The following is a 20,499-nucleotide window of genomic DNA, read 5'->3' as shown; positions in this document are numbered from 1 at the left end:
ATAAAACGCCCTGAGAGGCAAGTGGGGAAAACATTGAGATTTAAAAACAGGTGATTTTGCCAGGATATTTTTGTTATAAATTCATCTTTTTTTAAAGTCATTTTTATTTCTACTAACACTAACATTTATTGTGTGTCAAACTTATATAACATGGCTTTAAACGCAGCTTTTAGGTCATATTCAACACGGGGTACACAAAAATAACATATCTTGGCTCACCTGTTCGTAAATCACAAATGAAGTCAGTTGTTTCCACACTTGCCTCTCAGGTCTTTGCAAATCCATTTGTATTTACTGAACGTTGGTAAGCTTGCATTAAGTGATGCTAAAACTGTTATATATATAAATATATAAAAAGGGAGGGAGGAGGGTCCTGCAGCTGCTTTCTGTTCATTCAGACGACTGGATTTTGCTTTGAGGAACTTTTCCTCGTGCTCTGAAAGAGGAGCTCTGATTCTTTAAAGCTTTTGTTCCAGAGGTCTGATTCATGTTTGTGAACACTTGGTTTACAAAAGCCTTGAAACTTGATATTTGTCATTAAAAAACGGAAAGAAAACGACTCGTCTGACTGAATTCTTACACGTATTATTTCTTCTCCTTGCTCACTCACGTGGACACGGGGCGGAGGGAGGTTGAAAGGTTTATTTCTGAACAGCTTCTGTCCTGAAAGTTACAGAGAAGCACAGCAGCAGCTTTTCGCACACACATTTCTAACGGTCGAGATGAAGGACAGACAGGAAGTGAATAAAGCCGTCGTCTTTAACCACATTTCATTTTAAGGACTGTAGGTGCAATCTACAGAAAACACCACGTGAGGAGAAAGTGACATTTACAACAGAAAGTGACAGAATGAACTTTAACACCCGGTGAGGATTATTTCACTTTACGTGCAAATCCCAGCATTCAATCATCGATTACCTGTGAATGTCCAAAGTTTCTGAAACAAAAGCACATTTGAAATATATTTGTCTAGAATTATTTGTGAAACAGAGATATGACTTCCCCCACATGTTATAATCTAGTTGTATCTTATATTAGTATATAGAAATAATCTATGCAAATAGGGGCTGCATCTCATTTTTATTATTAATTCACCTTAAAAATATCTAAATGATGAATGTATTTAGGGTTGGGTCTGTAAAATGTCAGAAGATATTGATTAAAAAAGGCCAAAAATATTCACTTTTAGACGATTTAAAAACAGCATTTCGGCATGAAAACGTCCTTAAATGAAGAATAGAATAGGTGGGGATTATTCTATTGTGTTATTAGAGTTTAGTAAATGTTTTAAAAAGTGCAAATGGGGTCAGATTGATTCAACTCTCTGCAGGGATGTGAGGGTTTATGACCTGAAGCTGCTGCTAACTTTCCTTTTAAAAAGCTGAGATGGTTTGACCACTCAAACTCGTTGTCTTTCATAAAAACATATATTAAAACGGTGTTATCCATACGGAATAAATCACTTCTTAACACTCGGCTGCATTAAGGCTTTTTCTTTCCTAAATATATATTTGAAAAAAAAAAGAATAACACTGTTTTTCCTAATAGGCACCTGTAGAAAAATAAATTGCAATACTCATTATACAACTCTGACACTGAGGTGGCGTCTGTCAATCAATCATGTCTCTATGAATGTCTCGTTAACTCTGATTGGACGCCGGAGAGCCGCTGCCCTCATACTCGCTTTTTGGGGAGAAAGGGAGGAGGTTTTGGGCGTGGAAAATGTCTTCCTCCTCTTCCTCCCTTTCCTCCTGGAAACGCAGCAGGGAGTCGTGATGCGTTTCCATTTCTGTCATCCCGTTTCCACTGAACGCCTCGCCCTCCATTTCCTCCATTTGCTTTGTCCTCAGAGGAAGAACGTCTCTTTTTGGGCCCGGTTTGTAAGCCATGTTCTCGGGAAGATCGTTAACAGCGAGAGTGCTGATTTGGGAGGGGGTGACGTCCAGATCCAACTGGTTTCCGCTGCCCTCCCCGAATCCGGATCCTAGCTCTGGATTCGGGGAGTCGTCCAGTTTGAGTTTCTTAAAAACGCGTGGCAGTGCAAACATATTGTCTACGTCCGTGTGGAAGTTGAGCCAGTCGTCGGGGCCGGGGCTGAAGTTTGGCCGGCGCTCGAAAAGACTCTCGTTGAGGCGATAAAGATCCTCCAAACCCTGCCAAAAAACCCCCGCCTCCGTCAGGTTGGGCAACTTAACCCGGGCGTCCGTCCCAAACTGAAGAGCTGCAGAGAGAGAGAGAGCAAAGTGAGGACAAGACAGAGAATCTGAGTCTTTGCAGCAAAGCAGCAGCTCCTAAACTGCAGAAATGGCCATTTATTTAAGCAGAAAGAACAGAGTGGAGAACAGAGGCAAAAGCGATCTGGAGCCAACAGACAGTTAGCTTAGCTTAGCATAGCATAGTGACTGGAAGCCGAGGGAATGCTATCATGGTAAAAAAAACACTGATTTAATTGGTTAATCAACAGTTTTCAATTTACACTTTTTTGTTCATGAATGTGTTTTTTTTTTCTTCTCATAAATGCTCTGCTTTAATTTCCTAAACTTCGAGGACGACTAATTTTAAAAACGTGACATTTTTACAAATTGAAGTTCTGTTATTTAAAATGGTTCGAGCTAAACCTAAGTAGATGTTTTTTTGAATTAGACATTTGATTCTGAAAGGAGCGTCATTATAATATTTATTTAACGAGTATTTTATACTTACAAAAGGTCACCTATCGTGCTATTTTAGGCAATAGGTCTCAGATATATACAAATATAAAAAAAACATGTCTGAAGTGTTTTGCTCCAAACAACAAACAGATCACCCATTCTAGCCACGCCTCATATCTCTCTATTCCACTTCCTGTTTCTAAAGTGCTGATTTGGGGTATAAAGCTTTAAAGAGGAGGGGTCTGAGCTCATGAGGGACCCGGCAGCTACTGTCTAAACTAAATACTGCCGTGATGAAACGCCATATCATGGATTATCAAGGATTCTCTCTGAAACAGTATGGAGCTCAAAGGCTTTCTCTCTTGCCGGTTATACCACAAGGTGAGTTCCTTTTTACTTCCTGCTTCTTCACACACATGCTCTCCAGTACAGGTTAGCTCTGAGTGTTAGCGATGCTAATGTAAACACCGACCATATCACGTCCAAAACAGTCGGGCATTGTTTCTGATAGCAACGTTTCTGATAGGGCCGTGGGTCCACCACGTGGGTTCCATCCGTTATGACGTAAATAACATCATATCGGATGGCAAATCGTTGTATCCCCGTTTTTAGAGATTTGGTTACGGAGGGAAAAGAGAGGGTTTTATTTTCTGACACTTTGTGAGTTCCTTGACGCACCGGGGACACACGGTGATGTAGAAAATACATCAACATGTGCATTTTGTACGATAGGAGACCTTTACAATCTTGATTACTTTCCCTAAATGTGTCAAATATTTTAATAATAAGAGCTCTCACTCATTGACATTGTTGGTTCTGTAGCTAATGATGAATTACACAAGTTTATTTTAATTATTGATTTTAAGTAAATACAAATGTGCAATTAGTTGCACAATGAAGGACTTTATTTGAAGTATATGTACAATTGTTAAATTTGCAAAAAGTCATGCAGCAAAGCGCACGCACGCGCACACACACACACACACACACACACACACACACACACACACACACACACACACACACACACACACACACACACACACACACACACACACACACACACACACACACACACACACACACACACACACACACACACACACACACACACACACACACACACACACACACACAGCTCAAGCCATAGTGCAAAACACATGCTGAGACACAGGAGTGTATTCTGAGCTGAGCTGCACATAAAAACAAAAGTGTGAGTCAGGCAACCTGGAATAACAAAAAACATAAGAGGATCTTCTGGTTCATCCCAGGGAAGTGAGAGCAGGATTTCAGGAAGAAATATGCAAATTAAGAGAATAATTTCAGCAGATTTGGGGGGAAAAGAAGCGTCTTTTAGGCTTTGCTTATGAGCGTGCTGCAGCTACAGAGTGTGTGTGTGTGCGTGTGCGTGTGCGTGTGTGTGACTCACAGGAAGGAGAGGCTCTGTCTCCTCTTTGACCTCCCATGCTGCTGCCTGGTAAGCAGGTGTCAGGAACAGAGGTCAGAGGTCAGGGTGGTGTATGTGTGGATGAAGGTGATATTAAAAGGGATGACTCAGAGTGAGGTATGACGTGTTTGAGGGCCATTAAAGTGTCGATACAGAGAGAGGCGTCTAATATGGTAAAAAAAAACTCAGATTGAATTGGTTAATTAAGGGTTTTCAGTTTTTTGTTCATTAAGGTGTTCTTTTTTTCATAAATGTACCGCTTTAATATCTTTATTTGTCTACTTCTTTTAATGGCCCTTAAAAAACGTCATAAATAACCGTCTCATGTCCGTAAGTATGAAGCTACAGTCAACAGACAGTTAGCTTAGCATAGTGACTGGAAGCAAAGGGAAACAGCCTGACGATCAAAAAAGCTACGTTTAATTAGCTTTTGAGCTTTGAGGTTGTGCTAAGCTAACTAGCTGCTGTCCGTCAGAGGGCTCCAGCTCACTAACGTCAGGATGGTTTACGTGTGGATTTGGCTCGGAGGTGATTTCTTTTGGGGATATTAATTTGCTTTCCGAGAGAGTGAGATACCTACGATGGCCGTTGAAGGTAAAATAAATGTATACCTGCCAGGGGAGAGTGGAGACGTTTTTAGAAAGAAAAACACTTTCATGAAAGAATTAAAGTTTTTTGCTTGTTATTTTTTCTTGTATATTTATGACTTTTTACTTAAAAAAAAAACAAACCTTACATTTTCGATCGTTTCTTACTTAAATCTCTCTATCCTGTCTTTTTTATGGGCATGATTATGTTTTAATAATCAAAGAATATCACATGTTTCTTTAATGTCCTAAATTCAGATAGTTATTTTCTTCCCCTAACTTCGGCATTGTTATTATTTGTACCTACAATGGCCCTAAAAAACAACATGAACAACCTTCTTGTATCCGTCCGTTAACTGTAAGTAACGTTTATTTAGCAAACTAGCTTCAGAGTTAGCGTGGAAAGCAAATCATTCCCCGAACGTCTCCTGTTAGAGTTCCTGTTGGATGTGATGCGTGATGGTGGGATGGTACAGTGTCATGCATTTATTCACGTGCACTTAACGCTCAGGTGAACTCAGCATCTCTATAAGGACTTTATTAGCCATGAGAGAAACAAGATGGATTTTGATGAGTAACTGAAGCGAAGCAGAGTGACGTCACACAGCGAGACAACATGAAGCTGCTTCAATGAGAGGAAACCATTATGTTAGCGTTTCCCAGCATGCATCAGCAGCTCCACGGGGCGGATGGATTAGTGGGAATGAGGCGATTGAGCCCATGCAGGTGTTAAAGGGGAAGAAGCCACTGAAGAGAAACAAAAATGGGTGGATACCTGTGTGGCTCATAGCTTCCTCCATCTTTACCTCCTGACCGGGAAATAAAAGCAATCGATTGTTAATGTCTGATTGGGAGGTAATATAGGTCATTCACACTGAAGAGTCTGCATGCGGCTGCTACTGCCTGCGGAGAAATGCAATCATTGGAGGAGGAGGAGGAGGAGAAGAAGAGGAAGAGGAGGAGATCTGGAAGAGGAAGAGATTCATTGTGCATGATGAAGAGGAGGAGAGGAGATAAACAGGGTTTCCTTCAAAGAGGGGAGGGGTCACGTGTGTTCTAGTGTTCTAGAAGTAGAGTAATACCACAGTGTAGAAATACTCTGTTGCTAGGTCCTGCAGAACTTTAGCAAAAGACGAACCAAAAGTAAGAGTCAGTAGAAGTGGCACTGAGGTGTGTGTGTGTGTGTGTGTGTGTGTGTGTGTGTGTGTGTGTGTGTGTGTGTGTGTGTGTGTGTGTGTGTGTGTGTGTGTGTACAGTGAAGGGAGGAATCACTGGATGCAGAAAGTAGATCCATTTCTGCAGAAATGAAAATAATCTATTCTGACAAAAACATAATCACTTCATAAAAAAAAGTAGTAACGTCTCTTCTTGCAGGGAGCAACACATACTAGAATTCAACTCAGTGTGTGTGTGTGTGTGTGTGTGTGTGTGTGTGTGTGTGTGTGTGTGTGTGTGTGTGTGTGTGTGTGTGTGTGTGTGTGTGTGTGTGTGTGTGTGTGTGTGTGTGTGTGTGTGTGTGTGTGTGTGAGTGTGTGTGAGAGAGATATCCTGAAGTAAACATTGAACAAACATCAAGAGAAAAGACTGGATTTTGACTCCTTGACCTCCACCTGAAAAATTCAGCATTCGTCACTGAGGAACTCATGCAGCATGCAGATAATAACCTAAGGCCCTAACAAACACACACACACACACACACACACACACACACACACTAACAAACACACCACTGAGACTCGAAACAGACTGCACACACAGCAGGAGACGACACTGAGACATGTTATATCAGATTCAGGAGGACCTTCATGCACCTCCGTCCCCTCTTCCCACTCTCACTGTTCTTCCTGAGTGAGTGTGTGTGTGAGTGTGAGTGAGTGTTTACGGCCATGACACCTCCCTCTAAACCCAGAGTAACACTTCAGATATCGGACAGGTGTGTATAGTTTCTGCAGGTGGGTGTTTACCTGCGTCGGGTCCTTTTGGGCGGGGGTTGCACTGCTTGTGCCCCTGACAGCTCCTCATCTCCATCAGGTGAGCGTGAAGAGAGTTCAGGACGTCCCGATCCACCGAGTACACCGTGTTGGTCAGCTGCAACACACACACGCATTCATCTTCTTAGTACACACACTTCATAGATGTTGTTGTTGTTCAATGTGCACATTTTTTAGTTTAACGTATTTTGGTTGTGTAAATATTTGTATATTATTAAAATATTTTTATTGAATTTTTGTCGTTAAGTTTTTATACAAATGTGTTAATTACATTTTTATTGCATATTTTTACAAAGAAAAAATCCACTCTTATTTATACATTTTGTATTGTTTACTTTAGTTTATTTATTTATGTAGAGCGTGTAAAACCAAAGAAAATACAAATGAAACAAAAGATGATACAGACATAATACAGTACTATACAAATGAATGCAATCACAAAACGAAATATTTAATTAATAATTGAATAATCTGTAGTGTCATTGTCTGATATCAATAAACAACAAAGCTTTAGCTAATTACACATCCAAAAAGGGGTCGGAAGAAGTTCACACTTATTTAACCCGACCCCTTCTCCCTTTTTTTTTTTTTTTTTAAATGAGTTTGCACATTTACTCCCTACCTTCTTATGTTATATACATGTCTATATTATATTTATTTGTATCTTTATTGCACATTTAAATGTAACTCAACGTAATGTAACATTTATATAAATATTTTATCGCACAATTTTACTGACTTTTTAAAGATTTTTCTGCAAATATTTGTGTTTTATTTGATTCTAAGTGGAGCTGCAGTACCCACGTCCCCCTGGAGTCAGTTTGAATGTCATCACGTTGTATCTGTGCGCTCATCAGTCCCTAGAAAGAGCAGGAGGAAATACACGAGAGAGAGAGGGATACATGTGAGAGTGAGAGAGTTTGACCCTGACCTGGTAGGGGTCGTTGTTGAGGTCAAAGTACTCCAGGAATCCAGTGGAGAACTCGCAGAAGAGCGTGTTGTGCGTCTCGTTGATGGTCCTCAGACACCAGTAGGTGTTGTTGTTGGAGCTGGTGCAGGCGCAGAAGCCCCCCACTGCACACACACACACACACACACACACACACACACACACACACACACATTAATAACGCTGAAATATCAAACAATATTACAAACGATAGCATGCTCCCTCTCTTAGCTTCAGAGCAGACGGTAAATGTTTTAACATCGACTCAAATCCACTTTTTTCTTTCATAAAATGGTGTTTATAGTCATTTGTATTTGATTAACCAACGGTAAGGAAGACACAAATGGCTGTATCAACATCAAATATTAACAATCTTTTCACTTTCATTAAGTTTAGTCCTTTAACCAACTTCAGCCGACGACCTAATAGTCATTTGACAAAGCCCAATTTCAAACTCTAAGAGGAAGTGAAAATGTGGTTTAAATGGACTTTAATGCTATTTTATTTGTCATCTTTCGCCACACACACACCTTTTAAAACATATTCTTATAGGAGCTGAGGTTCAACGTATTTACGCCATATGCATGAACCCAAAAAGCAGATTGCATGGTGGGTAGTCAGTACACTCACATGTCCACAGGGGGGCGGTGGCCCAGTGGTCGTTGTTGTGAGTGAAGCAGGTGAGTCCTGGGAGGCTGCAGTCGTCTCCTTTCTTCGCTCTCTTCTTCACTTTCCTTTCCTTCTTCTTCCGCCGGATCTCGTTGTAAAGCTGAGACTTTCCGTCGTTTTCCTGCGCCGCTTCCCTGCAGAAACAACGAGACAAGATTACCCATCAGCCCCTGTTTCTGTGGAGGATCAGGATTAGTGTCATGTTGGAGCTCTGTCTTCTGCTTACTGTATGTCATACCTATGTGTGTTTTATCACAATGGAGTCTATTGCCAGGTTTACACAAACAACGATATGTGCTTTAGTTTCTGGTGGGGCAAACATAAACAACATAAGAGAATACGTTGTGAAAGTAGGTCTAAAATATACTATTTAGGGTTAAATAAAATGTATTTAAACCACATTTAAATATAAAAAAGAACATGAAAAGCAAAAGAACAAAGGACAATGGATGTATGACCAAACTACAGTGTGTTACATTTGATTGTCTTTATAAGTGTTTCCAGTATCATAAGCCTCTGTGCTGCATGTGGCATGTTTGCACTGATTGCATTGACTCGTTATTTTAAATTAAGAGTGTTTTTAGGGTGACCTCTAAATAACTGGAACACTTATAGAAATCTTTATTAATGTGTGCGTTATATAAATAAATACATCTCTGTGTTTCCATGCATCATTTCCAGCCATGCATCTGTCATCTCAGCTGCATAAAAACACACACACATGCTGCAGCTACACACACACATGCTGCAGCTACACACACACACACACACACACACACACATGCTGCAGCTACACACACACATGCCGCAGCTACACACACACACAGAACACACACACATGCTGCAGCTACACACACACACATGCCGCAGCTACACACACACACACAGAACACACACACACAGAACACACACACACATGCTGCAGCTACACACACACAGAAAACACACACACACACACACACACACACACACACACACACACACACACACACACACACACACACACACACACACAGAGAACACACACATGCTGCAGCTACACACACATCTGGTGAAGTGCCCATGCAGAGAGGAAGGTGATGATGATGATGTCGCAGGCTAGTGACTGCAGAGCGAGGATTAAAGGGGAGAGAACTCACTTAAAGGGATGGAGTTGATCTGTCCTGCTCTTCACTCTCTGAGCCTTGTTTCTGTCTCCTTTGCTAACATAGCTGCTTTTACACACAGAGACACAGACTAAGGAGCAGCACAACACTTCTACACGGCTTTACATCAGCTCCAAAACAACATGTCACTTTCCTGTGTGTTTACAGCAGGAAAGAGAGACAGGTGAAACACTGACCTCTTCTTGCCACAGTCACAGTCTTCAGGTCGGATCCTCTTCAGGTGTCCTCTCACCTCTCGGAGGTTTTTGATTTTGTCTTGAAGGGCTTCAATCTGGTATTAAATATGGAAAAATACTCTCAATGAATGATGCAGAAATCTCATAAAGCTCACAGTATGTCACACACACATCATGAAAGAAGTCTTTATGAGAAATGTGCAGAAAAAACACAATGCAATAACCAGGAGAAGTACCAGAGAATAACAACTAATATAGAGGACAGATATTAAATGTATATATTTCACATGCAAAATTAATATAGATTCCAACTAAGTGGAAATAAGTGATGTTTTATTCTGAAAAATATAATTCAATTTCAATTTTGCATGAAAGAAACAAAAAAAAAATGTTTTTTTACGCCTTAAATTATATTTGATCTAAATACTGATTGAATGAGAAACCTGGAGAAGGTGTGTGTGTGTGTGTGTGTGTGTGTGTGTGTGTGTGTGTGTGTGTGTGTGTGTGTGTGTGTGTGTGTGTGTCTCACCTCCTGGTCCACGTAGCTCTTGTGGTCCTTCCAGGCTCGGGGGGATTGGTAGATTTCTCTCTCACAGTGAACACTGTCGTTCATCAGCATGTAACACCTGGAACACACACACACCTGTTACACACACACTGCCCTCGTGACACACACACACCTGTTACACACTGCCCTCGTGACACACACACAAACACACACCTGTTACACACTGTCCTCCTGACACACACACACACACACACACACTTTACTCACTTGTGTGTGACCTTCACAGAGGTCATGTACCCCACAGCGTTGGTGTCGTCTGAGAGCATCTCCTCTGATCCGTCTGACCCTGGGAGCATTTCAAGGTTGTGGGGGTCGTCGGGGTCGTTGGGGTCGTTGTCATAGTGACGTTTGGAGATGGATCGTCGTCTCACGGCCGTCTGATCGTCCGCCTGAAGGTCAACGTCGTAAATTTGACCTTCAAACTCCACCGACAGAGAGCGAGTCTGACGCGTGTGAACGAAACGAGGCCGGAAACCTGGAGAAAAAACAGAAATTCAGTCAAGACATGATTTATGAGTATATTATTATACTTATATATTATTTATATTATATGTATTATCTATGTGCAATATAAATACCATGACCATCATTACAAAACACACTCTGCGATATAACATGTGCAATATTATGAATACATTTCTATAATAACGTGCAATTACGGATCTGACACTACGTTATTGTTCCACTGCTAAATACAGCTCGTCACTGTAAGGTTTATTACATTAATGATGTGACCGTCTACGTTTCCTGTAGTTATTTAATTACTCTTTTTACTGAACTGTTCGTGTACAGTTTTATTATTACGCTGCTGTGTTTAATGTATTTTTTTAATAAATCTTATGCCCACATTTTACGCCTTGAATCTTCATCAATTATCATATTTTCAGCTGCATCATTTCTAAGCAACACTAGAGGGCGCCAGATCTCTCGATCCCACTTTCCCAGCAGCACTCACAGGACCATCCACAGGACAAAGTGCCGGACTTGTAGCCGGATGTGTGTCTCTCTTTAGAGCAGGGGTACTCAAATACAAATGTTAAAGGTCCAACATTTTTTTTTCAACAAGACAAAGGTCCGTTTATTACGGTCATTCAAACTTTTAAACAATTACAACAAGATTCTTAACACGAGGTTGCAAAAACAAAAATAATCTGTATGCAGCAGTTTTCATTGTTATTGTGTCTGTGCTCGATCCCTCAGGGTCGCAGTGTAAGAGCTGCAGTTATGAATAAAGGCAGCCGCACCTTCTTTCATTCAGCATTCCCATTATTGCTTTATAAATGTCTTGCCCCCTTGTGTGTCCACTGAGGTTCATCAGGCCCAACATCTTCAACAAACTCCCCCTTTGCCTCATCATAAAAACTCACAAACACCAGCAACTGAGCATTGTCAGTGGTGTCAGTGGACTCATCCACAGCTAAGGAAATGCACCATGCTTTTTGTATTCCATCACAAAGCTGATTCATCAAATCACCTGCCAGTATTTATGTTCTTCTTGTTGCTGTGGAATCTGAGAGGGGGATTTGCTTGATTTGACCTGTTATTTCCTCTTTTAGTTTGCCTTCACACATGGTCTCCATCACTTCAGTCATGCATTATTTTATACTTCAGTTATGATCCAGTGGAAAGCCCTTACCTACTGGCCTAGTTCAATCAAAGTGGTTACTTTCTTTTGGCTGGGCAGTGTAGTTTTACACACCGTCTTATTTGACTTTCTCAGGACTTGAAACTGTTTTTTGGGGGCAGACCCCCACAAAGAAAAACATATATTTACACACGTAAGGTCATCATCTTAACAGTTTTGTATGCTCATCCGTGAGCAGAGCATCAAGTTGACATGTCTTTTACAGCTGAATGCGGCGATTACCATCTTGTTCAGCAAAACGCCTCACACACTGATTAAGATCAACAGCTTTAGTGCGTTTTGATTCAATGCTGAGTACAGCCAACCTGACAGGCTCTTCTCTGTCATTGCAGACCGCAAATACCTCATTCCTTCAGTACTTGGGTCCGAATGCCTCTCGTTTTGCGCCGTGCCGTTCAAATGAAATCGCCGCCTATCATATTTCCAAGCTCGCGCCAGGGCCGGGGGAGGGATTACAAGGCGTGCGTCTTGTGCTGCATTCACTTGTACTCGGACATTAGAGACTTTCTCTCCGATGAGCCACAACTTTTCTTTCAAAACAAAGCTGCCAACTGGGGTGGCAGCTGGGGTGGCAAGGCCTATTTTGAGGGTAGCAGTTGCCCCCCCATGCCACCCCAGTAGGTGAAACTAGGCTACTAGAGCTCTACAGTACAGATGCAACTAGATGAGCTGTTAACTCTCTGACTTTTTTTTTTTAAACACACGCATTTTTCCCGCATTCCGCGAAGACCCGCCCTACTGTGCCTCTGATTCGCAGACTGTTGGTGGGGGAAAACAACTCTGACGCGATGCTGAATGGGATTGGGCCAATGTGTTGACAGACACACACAGACAGTGGAACAGTCGGACATGCAGAGCGCTGTTTGTTGTTGGACACAGCGGAACATTTTGACTCGTTGCGTTGTGGCGATGTCTCGCATATGAAAAGTATAATTTGCTCAGAGTCCAGAGACAGTTGTGGTTCGGTCCGGATCCGGACCGGAGTCCGGACTTTGAGGATGCCTGCTTTAGAGCGTAAATAATCAGACACAGGAAGTCAGGGTTTGATCTTCTGCAAATCTATTCCTACAAAACCATCATCACTTCATAAAACCAAAGCAGTAACGTCTCTTCTTGCAGGGAGCAAAAAACACTAGAGTTCAACTGTGCGTGCGTGTGCGTGCGTGTGTGTGTACTCACGCTGTCCGTTCAGCTGACGGTGTGCACGGCGCTCAGGTCTGGAGGATTTGATCAGAGCGTCTCCACAGTCGCAGGCAGGCTCCCTGAAGGAGGGCTTCAGGCTGCGGACCCTCTTCCTGGAGCCCTCCTTAGACCCTCCTTTACACTTCTGGATCCTCCACTTCCCCGAGATCTCCTCCACACAGTGCCACTTCTGCAAAACACAAACCCAGCGGGGATTAAACAACAAGAACATTTAGACAAATCATCAAGCTCTCTCTCTCTCTCTCTCTCTCCTTCGTCAGGAAATCATTAAAACCAGCCAACATACAGAAGAGAGGTAATTAAATGCAAGACTAAATAACCAGTGTAGTGTAACATATAGATAGGTATTTGATTTAATAAAAGGCAGCAGCAAAAAGAAAAGTCTTCAGCCCTGATTCATCACTTTTTCCCCCAAAGTCATATTACGTTTGGAACAACACCGAGCGACTTTTGTGGCTAATGCTAGCTACGTTCATTGGAAAAGAGGAAGAGATATTTCCTTGGTTAAAGAGTTAAAGAACATGTCAGCGTTCCTCTGCGTAAAACCAGCTTAATTCATGAAAACAGAACATGAGATGTACTCCGTAAAGATAGAAAACGTATCTATTGCTTCTTAAAGGTCAGCAGAAACAACTCTGTTTTATCTCGAAGGCTCCGTGAGAGACGGATAGTTCAGGGGCCTCTCAGCGTGTGGGGAAAACCAGCGTCCAAAAGCAGTGGGAAAGATAAACTAACATGACACCCATCGAGTCTGTCAAGAAAATATAAGAGGAGACCCCTAACACTCTCACTCTGATCTGAGTCGCTGTGTAAATACTCGACGACTTCCTCCGAGTCTCAATATTTACTCGCAGCAGGAAGAGCGCGAGGCTCATTTCTGCCGCTGCGTAGCTCTGGAAGAGAGACGCACGTGCAGAGAGGATATAATAATAATATAACGTCAGACTGAAGCATCCTTTGTGCTCCAGTCTGTCCTCTCAGTGAACACAGTGCTGAGTCCAGATCACCTCTCACTGATCCTGCTGTGATGTGTCTTGATGTCTGCTGATGTTACGCATGTCACATTTCAGACTTCATAATTTGTCATTGTACAAGTACAAAGAAATCACAATATGAACTCAAGGTGCCAACGAACAACAAGACAATATAAAAACAATAAATGGGACTTAAAGGAAAGGGAATATGTACATAAATAAATAATAAATTAAGTTGCACGATTCCCCTCATATTGCACGGAAGACATGATAACTTAAATATTAGCAGCGTTTAGTGCACATATGGCCCTGGGAAAGAAACTGAACTTGAGTCTGTTTGTCCGGGAAGACATGGTACAGAAGCGATCTGCCTGAGCGCTGCCGTCCAAAGTGCTCGTTACCCGGGTGATTAAAGTATTATCGTATCGTAGGATGAGTGTGGGAACGAAGGCTCGAAAGAAAAGGCTGTGAAGACGTTCAGTTTCCTCTGGATCACATGGAGAAAAAAGCCAAATCCTCCGCCTCCTCAGAAACAACGATGGGAAACATGAGGTTTTAAACCACTCTCACTGTTAGACCATAAGGAAACAGAGCCGTCCCTGGTGAGTAAATCTTCTGAACCCACAACAAACAGAGGATCGATCTCAGAGGGTCGCGACAGCTCCGAGACAGAAACAAAAACATGCGGTCGATTTCAAGACAATGACTTTTCAAATCAGATCTGGTTCAGGACTGAGGTTAGATGTCTCTGTGCATGAATATATATTTGTTTGAGCACAATGCTTCGGTTTGAGGGGTTTATAATTATATGTGACAGAGGGGTCAAAGGGATAGCATAGATGTGTCGAAGCGGGGTTGTATGAAGTCCTCGTGCAGTTTTTATGTGTTTTGAATATTTCTGCTGCAAGAAAAGACTTTCTGAAGAGAACTGAAGGGGTTATCTATAAAACCAACAAACTCCATTGACAAAAACACTTTTCTTACTTTGCAGAATCTGGGAGTTGTTTGTTTAACTTTGATGCAATTGGTTAGTTAGTTTGTGTTACTGTGACTTAGAAAAAGCTGAAATACCTCTGTAAGACACTAAAGTCACACAATAACACAAAAAAAATCACCAATTGATGCAAAAAATCCGTATTCTGCAAACTTGAATGAGTGTTTTTGTCAGTGGAGTCTGGTGGATTCAGTTTCCGTCAGAAAGGACTATTCGACAGGCAGGTCAACCGTAAAAATATACTCTAAATATCTCAAAAATAGCTTAACTTCTGTCCATTTCTGTAAACTGCATCTGCTGTAGGTGTAATACAGCAACACACACACACACACACACACACACACACACACACACACACACACACACACACACACACACACACACACACACACACACACACACACACACACACACACACACACACACACACACACACACACACACACACACACACACACACACACACACACACACACACACACGTTTATGTGACTATAAACTGGATCTGGGTTGCATTAGCGCTCCCGTCATTCAACGCTAACCCGAGACTTGTAACAATTTGTATCGTTCTGGTCGGAGAGCTGCAGACGCGTTAAAGGGCGCAGATGAAAGGGAACAGATTCATGCACAAATGGTCCAATTAGGATGCAGCGTAAAGGGTTTCCATGTGCAGGTAGGTGCGTTCATATATATAGAAATGTCTGTATTAGGAGAAACCCCTTGAGATGCCGACATAAGCAACGTGTGGACGTACCGTAAAGGTACAAAATAGTGCTTTACATACGGGGGACAGTTAAAGCAAATGCATTGAAATATAGGTCGAAGCCAATGCATGTGTCTCCTTACATTTAATGAAGGATCTAATACTGTTTTGTGTGAGTTGTACCTGTCCTGGCTGCTGGCAGGGCGTCTGAAACTCTGCCTGCTGACACGTCTCCATCACCTTCTTGTATTTGGGGAGGCTGTTGGTGTTCTGCGGGGTCACCGAGTCCTCCTTCTTCCTCAGGATCTTCCTGCAGGAACCAGAGGGGATCAGCGTCAGATCAATCAGAGCACCAGGTTAGCAGAGCATGAAACTGAGGCGGTTCACACAACTACTAAAACAACTTGTGATCATGTTGGACTCACAGCAGCTCCCTAACTCACTTGCTCTTTAACAGCTGTGTGTTTCTTGTGATAACTAATACTGTTTAGGACCCTCTTGATCAAACGCAGCAGCAGAACATTAGTTTGAAGGAAGCCAGACTTAAGGACCTGCTTTATCGTGCAAAGACTTGCAGCTTCCTGGCACTGCCACAAATCCAAAGCGTGCAGAGGTGTTGCTTTCTGCAACATGGAGACACTAAGTGACACTAAAACCTGACAGGCTGTGTGCGATGGCGTCTTCCACAAAGAAAAGAGTCTCTGTCTGCATCCTGATCCTCTCATTCCTCAGGTAACTTCATCCTGTCTTTGTTTGTTTTGCGTGTCTCGCTTTCTTCCGTCTGTCTCGGTTTAAAAAGTCAGGTTTACGTCCCCGATCGAGTGCAGAGGACAAAGACTGGGCTTGTTTTTCTTCATCGAATGTCGCCTGACGTCTACTAAACATTTGTGAATATTAAAGCCTGGTCCCAGCAGACTGTGGGCAGGAAGCGGAGAGCTAACGTCTCGAGGAGCCTTCACACACTCCGGGTTCATCCAAGTGTTAGGATAGTGTGACACACAACCAGAGATACACACATCCTTTCCTCAAGTAGAAGTACACACATCCTTTCCTCAAGTAGAAGTACACACATCCTTTACTCAAGTAGAAGTACACATACTCATGTTTAAAGATACTCTGGTGAAAGTAGAAGTACTGACTAAACTTCTTTACTTCTTTATTTGTACTCCACTACTTCCCACCTCTGGTTTGTACACAACACACACTCTACACGACACACACTCTGCAGGACACACACTCTACAGGACACACACTCTGCAGGACACACACTCTGCAGGACACACACTCTGCAGGACACACACTCTGCAGGACACACACTCTGCAGGACACACACTCTGCAGGACACACACTCTGCAGGACACACACTCTGCAGGGACATGGATGTGTCTGCGGTGAGGGAAAAGGGATAAAGAAAGAAGGACGTCTCACCCTCGCTCCACCAGGAATGTGTCCCTCCAGACTTTGGGTTTCTTGTTGGTTTTGAATCTGGAAAAACAAAATAAACAAAGTTCATGAAACTCATCTGACTTGGCAATCACCGTCTGCTGCAGAGTGACAGCAAGGAGGGGAAAGTCATTATATTTAAGCATGAAATATACTGTCCCAATTCTCTCTGATGCACTGGGACCGTTCCCAATGAGGCTCTCTGTTGTGAGCATTGCAGAGACATCAGAACAGTAAAAATACGTAGGTGTAATAATACTTTGTTTTACTTTGTAAGGTTTAACTAACTATTATGTTGATTATTAACTGCAGATTATTTTATACATTCATCGTTTGCTCAGAAAAAGGTCAGAAAATTGTGAAAAATGTCCATCCCAATTCCTCAAAGTCCAAGAAGATCTGTTCAAATGTCTTGTGTTCGTCCAAAACCCAAACATATGGATCAAAAACTGAGAAAAACAAAAGAAAATCTCCACTTTTGAGATGCTGACAGACGCATTTTCTTTACATTTTGCTTTAAAAATTACTTTAAAGATAATCAAATAGTTGCCAATTCTCTTAATGACAATCAAGATCAATATATAAAATATATATGTATATTTATTGTATTTTTTGTTTAGTTTTCTTTCTTATAAATATGTATTTTTTACGTAAGAAACAAATGTAATAAATGATCTACTAACAAAAGCTTTTAGGAAAATACTCCAACAAACCCTGAAGTTATTTTTCAGTCCATGGATTATTATGTGCAGCTCTATGCTTCTCATGCTCTTTTAAATTCCTCGTGCATGACGTGTTTGTTTCATTAATATTGGACGCTGCTTGGTTTCTGGGGAAACAAATGATTCATCGTGTTTCTTTGGGGAACTTCCTGAGAGAACCCTCAGTGACTCAGAGCCAGAGTCCAGCGGCCAAGGGAAACCCATCAGAAAGCTTTGATCTCTGCAGAGACTCTCGACATGGGAGCTTACTCCAGAAAGGCAGAGCTGCTACACATCAACTCTCAGGGACTATAGAGAGCCAAGGCTGCTTTACATGGTAAACAAACAAACAAACAAACAAACAAACAAACAAACAGATAACAAAGTAAACTGACCTGTTTCCAGTCCGGTCCTGCTCCAGCAGTTTCAGGACGGATTTCCCGTCCATGTCGGCGGGGGGGTCGAGGCCGGCGATGTGCAGGATGGTGGGGGCCAGGTCGATGTTCAGCACCATGTGAGGGTTCCTGCACACAGACAGGGAGGGAACGGATGAAATGCATGCTGGGAAATTCAAAAAAGCACATCCAAGGATTAACGAAGAAGCAACACAGAGAGAGATGGTACCGTTCATCAGAGGCGATTGGTTTTCTTTCTCTGCTTTAAAATAGCATTAAAGTACATTGTTGGTAAATGCACGGAATATAAAATGGGGCAAAATGATGTAATTCATCAAACTCTAATAAGAGATATGCCTCCAAGACTAAGCCCTGTGAAAATAGTTGTTTCGCAGACTTACACGGCGCCCTGCTCGATGTTCGGTCCTCTCAGGAAGAACGGCACTCGGATATCGAAGTCGTACGGCATGGACTTCCCCTTCACCAACCCAAACTGCCCGATGTGATATCCGTGGTCCGCCGTGTAGATGACGTACGTGTTGTCCAGCTCTCCAGTTTCCTCCAGCATGTCAAACACCTGACAGGGAACACGAGGGAGGGTCGGGAGAGAGAGAGACTTTTAGAGGAACTACAGAAAATCCTGAAAAATGCATACATGGTGGAGAGGGTAAGAAATGCAACTAACAGATATCACCGTGAAACGTTATCACTTCATTACTGACAGTAACACATCTTTTATATTACAAGTTTTCTGAGATGCTATATTTGAACATGCTAATGAGGCGATATGTAGTGCTAACTTTAGGAGAAGTCTGCAGACACAGACTTAGTAAAGCAAACTCCCTCTAGTCTGTGACAGAATCTCAGAATTGTCCGGTGCATTTATAACTGCCGTCACAACAACACGTACCTTCTGCACCGAGTCGTCCACCGACATGAGCGTCTGCAGCCTCTTTCTATGCAGGAAGTTGGTGAACTCCATGTGGATCGGCCTCATGGGGCCGGTGTACTGCATGATCCAGTGTTTGTCCATGTTGGGGGCGTAGTTGTAGGCGGGCGTACTAGAAAAGGGGAAAAAGGTACAGAAAAAGTCAAAAATCCTGTATATTTGTCTTAAAACTGGGATCCCTAAATCAACCTCAAGATGAAGGAAAAGTTAAATGTGGCTCCTGTCGCGTCCTGTGTTTGGTCGAGTATGTTTCAGGTGGTTTGGGAAGTGTTGAGGGATGTTGTGAAAACATGAGAGCAACATGATAACAAAGGTATCAACTGTAGCTGAGAACATGGCAGGATGTGTGATTACCTAGCAGAGCATCAGGACTGTTTGAGGCATATGATAGCTATGTGATTAACAGGATGATTCAGCCTCTATGGAGAGAGACATATGACAAGCATGATCATTTCTGACGTGGAGCTAATCTGAAGTAAACATTGAATACTGCTTTTTATTCCTCCATGTTGTGACTGTGGAACTCCCTCTCTTGGATATCAGCATGTGAAGGACACTGTTCAGGAACTAGCTGATTTACACAAACATGCATGCATACGCTCTTTTCAGGACGCCAGGGAAACCTGTCTGAGACTTCTCACACACTGAAGTGAAACCACCAGAATCAGGGACTATTTGATCCCACAGGCAATAAGACTGTTGAACACCTGAGCTCTGTGAAGAGAACTTGGAGTACGAGGAGGGGGGGATCAAGCGGAGAGACCCTGCTCACCTGTCTGCAGAGTTAACTCTGAACTTAAGAAGGGATCAACTGTAGAGCAGTGTGCAAAGGATGCAACATTTCTGCAGTTCAATGCAAAATAAGATACCATTATCCTCTCAAAAATAATTCTTGAAAGCCCTAAAAAAGCACTAAACGTCGGGAATATCTGCACCCTGCATACTGACTCAACAGAGCAGCATCCACACTCTCCAACGGAGGAATAAAAGAACACATATTGTCCTTTCTGCTCAAAGAACAAACTGTAATCTAACATGTTCTGGATAATCAGCAGCTGGATAAACTGTCTGCTGGGTATCGTGCATCTCAAGACTCCACATACTGCGCTTTGAACTAGCCGTTATTCCTCCTCACCAAACTAACCGCCCTCCTCTGAGTCGGTAAAGCCTGCAGCCTGAGGACTTGATGAGTTCCTGCTTTGGAGCGTCTCTGAATCCCTGAACTGCTTCCTGCCCTCTCCTCTTTGTGCCGACTCTGAACTCTTCACCCAGCAGCAGCCCGGCGGTC

General features: G+C 42.4%; 2 protein-coding genes across 3 annotated transcripts in view; both read right to left on the bottom strand.

Moving 5' to 3' along the window:
• Positions 1-627: 627 nt before the first annotated feature.
• Positions 628-6,776, bottom strand: LOC307026237 (uncharacterized protein). 2 transcript variants are annotated; one of them, XM_079661471.1, is made up of 4 exons: positions 6,650-6,776; positions 5,461-5,494; positions 4,081-4,125; positions 628-2,221 (listed from the first exon to the last, which is right to left on the bottom strand). In XM_079661471.1, exons 2-4 carry the CDS (start codon positions 5,483-5,485, stop codon positions 1,641-1,643), a joined length of 651 nt encoding a protein of 216 aa, XP_079517597.1. In that variant the 5' UTR covers positions 5,486-5,494; positions 6,650-6,776; the 3' UTR covers positions 628-1,640. The 2 variants fall into 2 exon arrangements, with proteins under 2 accessions (XP_079517597.1, XP_079517598.1); XM_079661472.1 differs by lacking the exon at positions 4,081-4,125.
• A 10,371-nt stretch (positions 6,777-17,147) lies between these two features.
• Positions 17,148-20,499, bottom strand: part of LOC307026236 (extracellular sulfatase Sulf-1-like) — a gene marked incomplete at its 3' end in the record, with an annotated part of 91,637 nt that continues 88,285 nt past the window's right edge. The window contains exons 8-11 of the mRNA XM_079661470.1: positions 19,173-19,323; positions 18,664-18,839; positions 18,263-18,391; positions 17,148-17,208 (exon numbers count right to left, since the gene is read on the bottom strand). Coding sequence (XP_079517596.1) covers positions 17,148-17,208; positions 18,263-18,391; positions 18,664-18,839; positions 19,173-19,323 — 517 coding nt within the window. The remainder of the gene's footprint in view (positions 17,209-18,262; positions 18,392-18,663; positions 18,840-19,172; positions 19,324-20,499) is intronic.

The sequence above is a fragment of the Notothenia rossii genome, assembly GCF_949606895.1.
Source record: "Notothenia rossii genome assembly, chromosome: 12".
NCBI classification, from domain to species: domain Eukaryota; kingdom Metazoa; phylum Chordata; class Actinopteri; order Perciformes; family Nototheniidae; genus Notothenia; species Notothenia rossii.
This window is presented reverse-complemented; position numbering and strand designations above follow the sequence as displayed.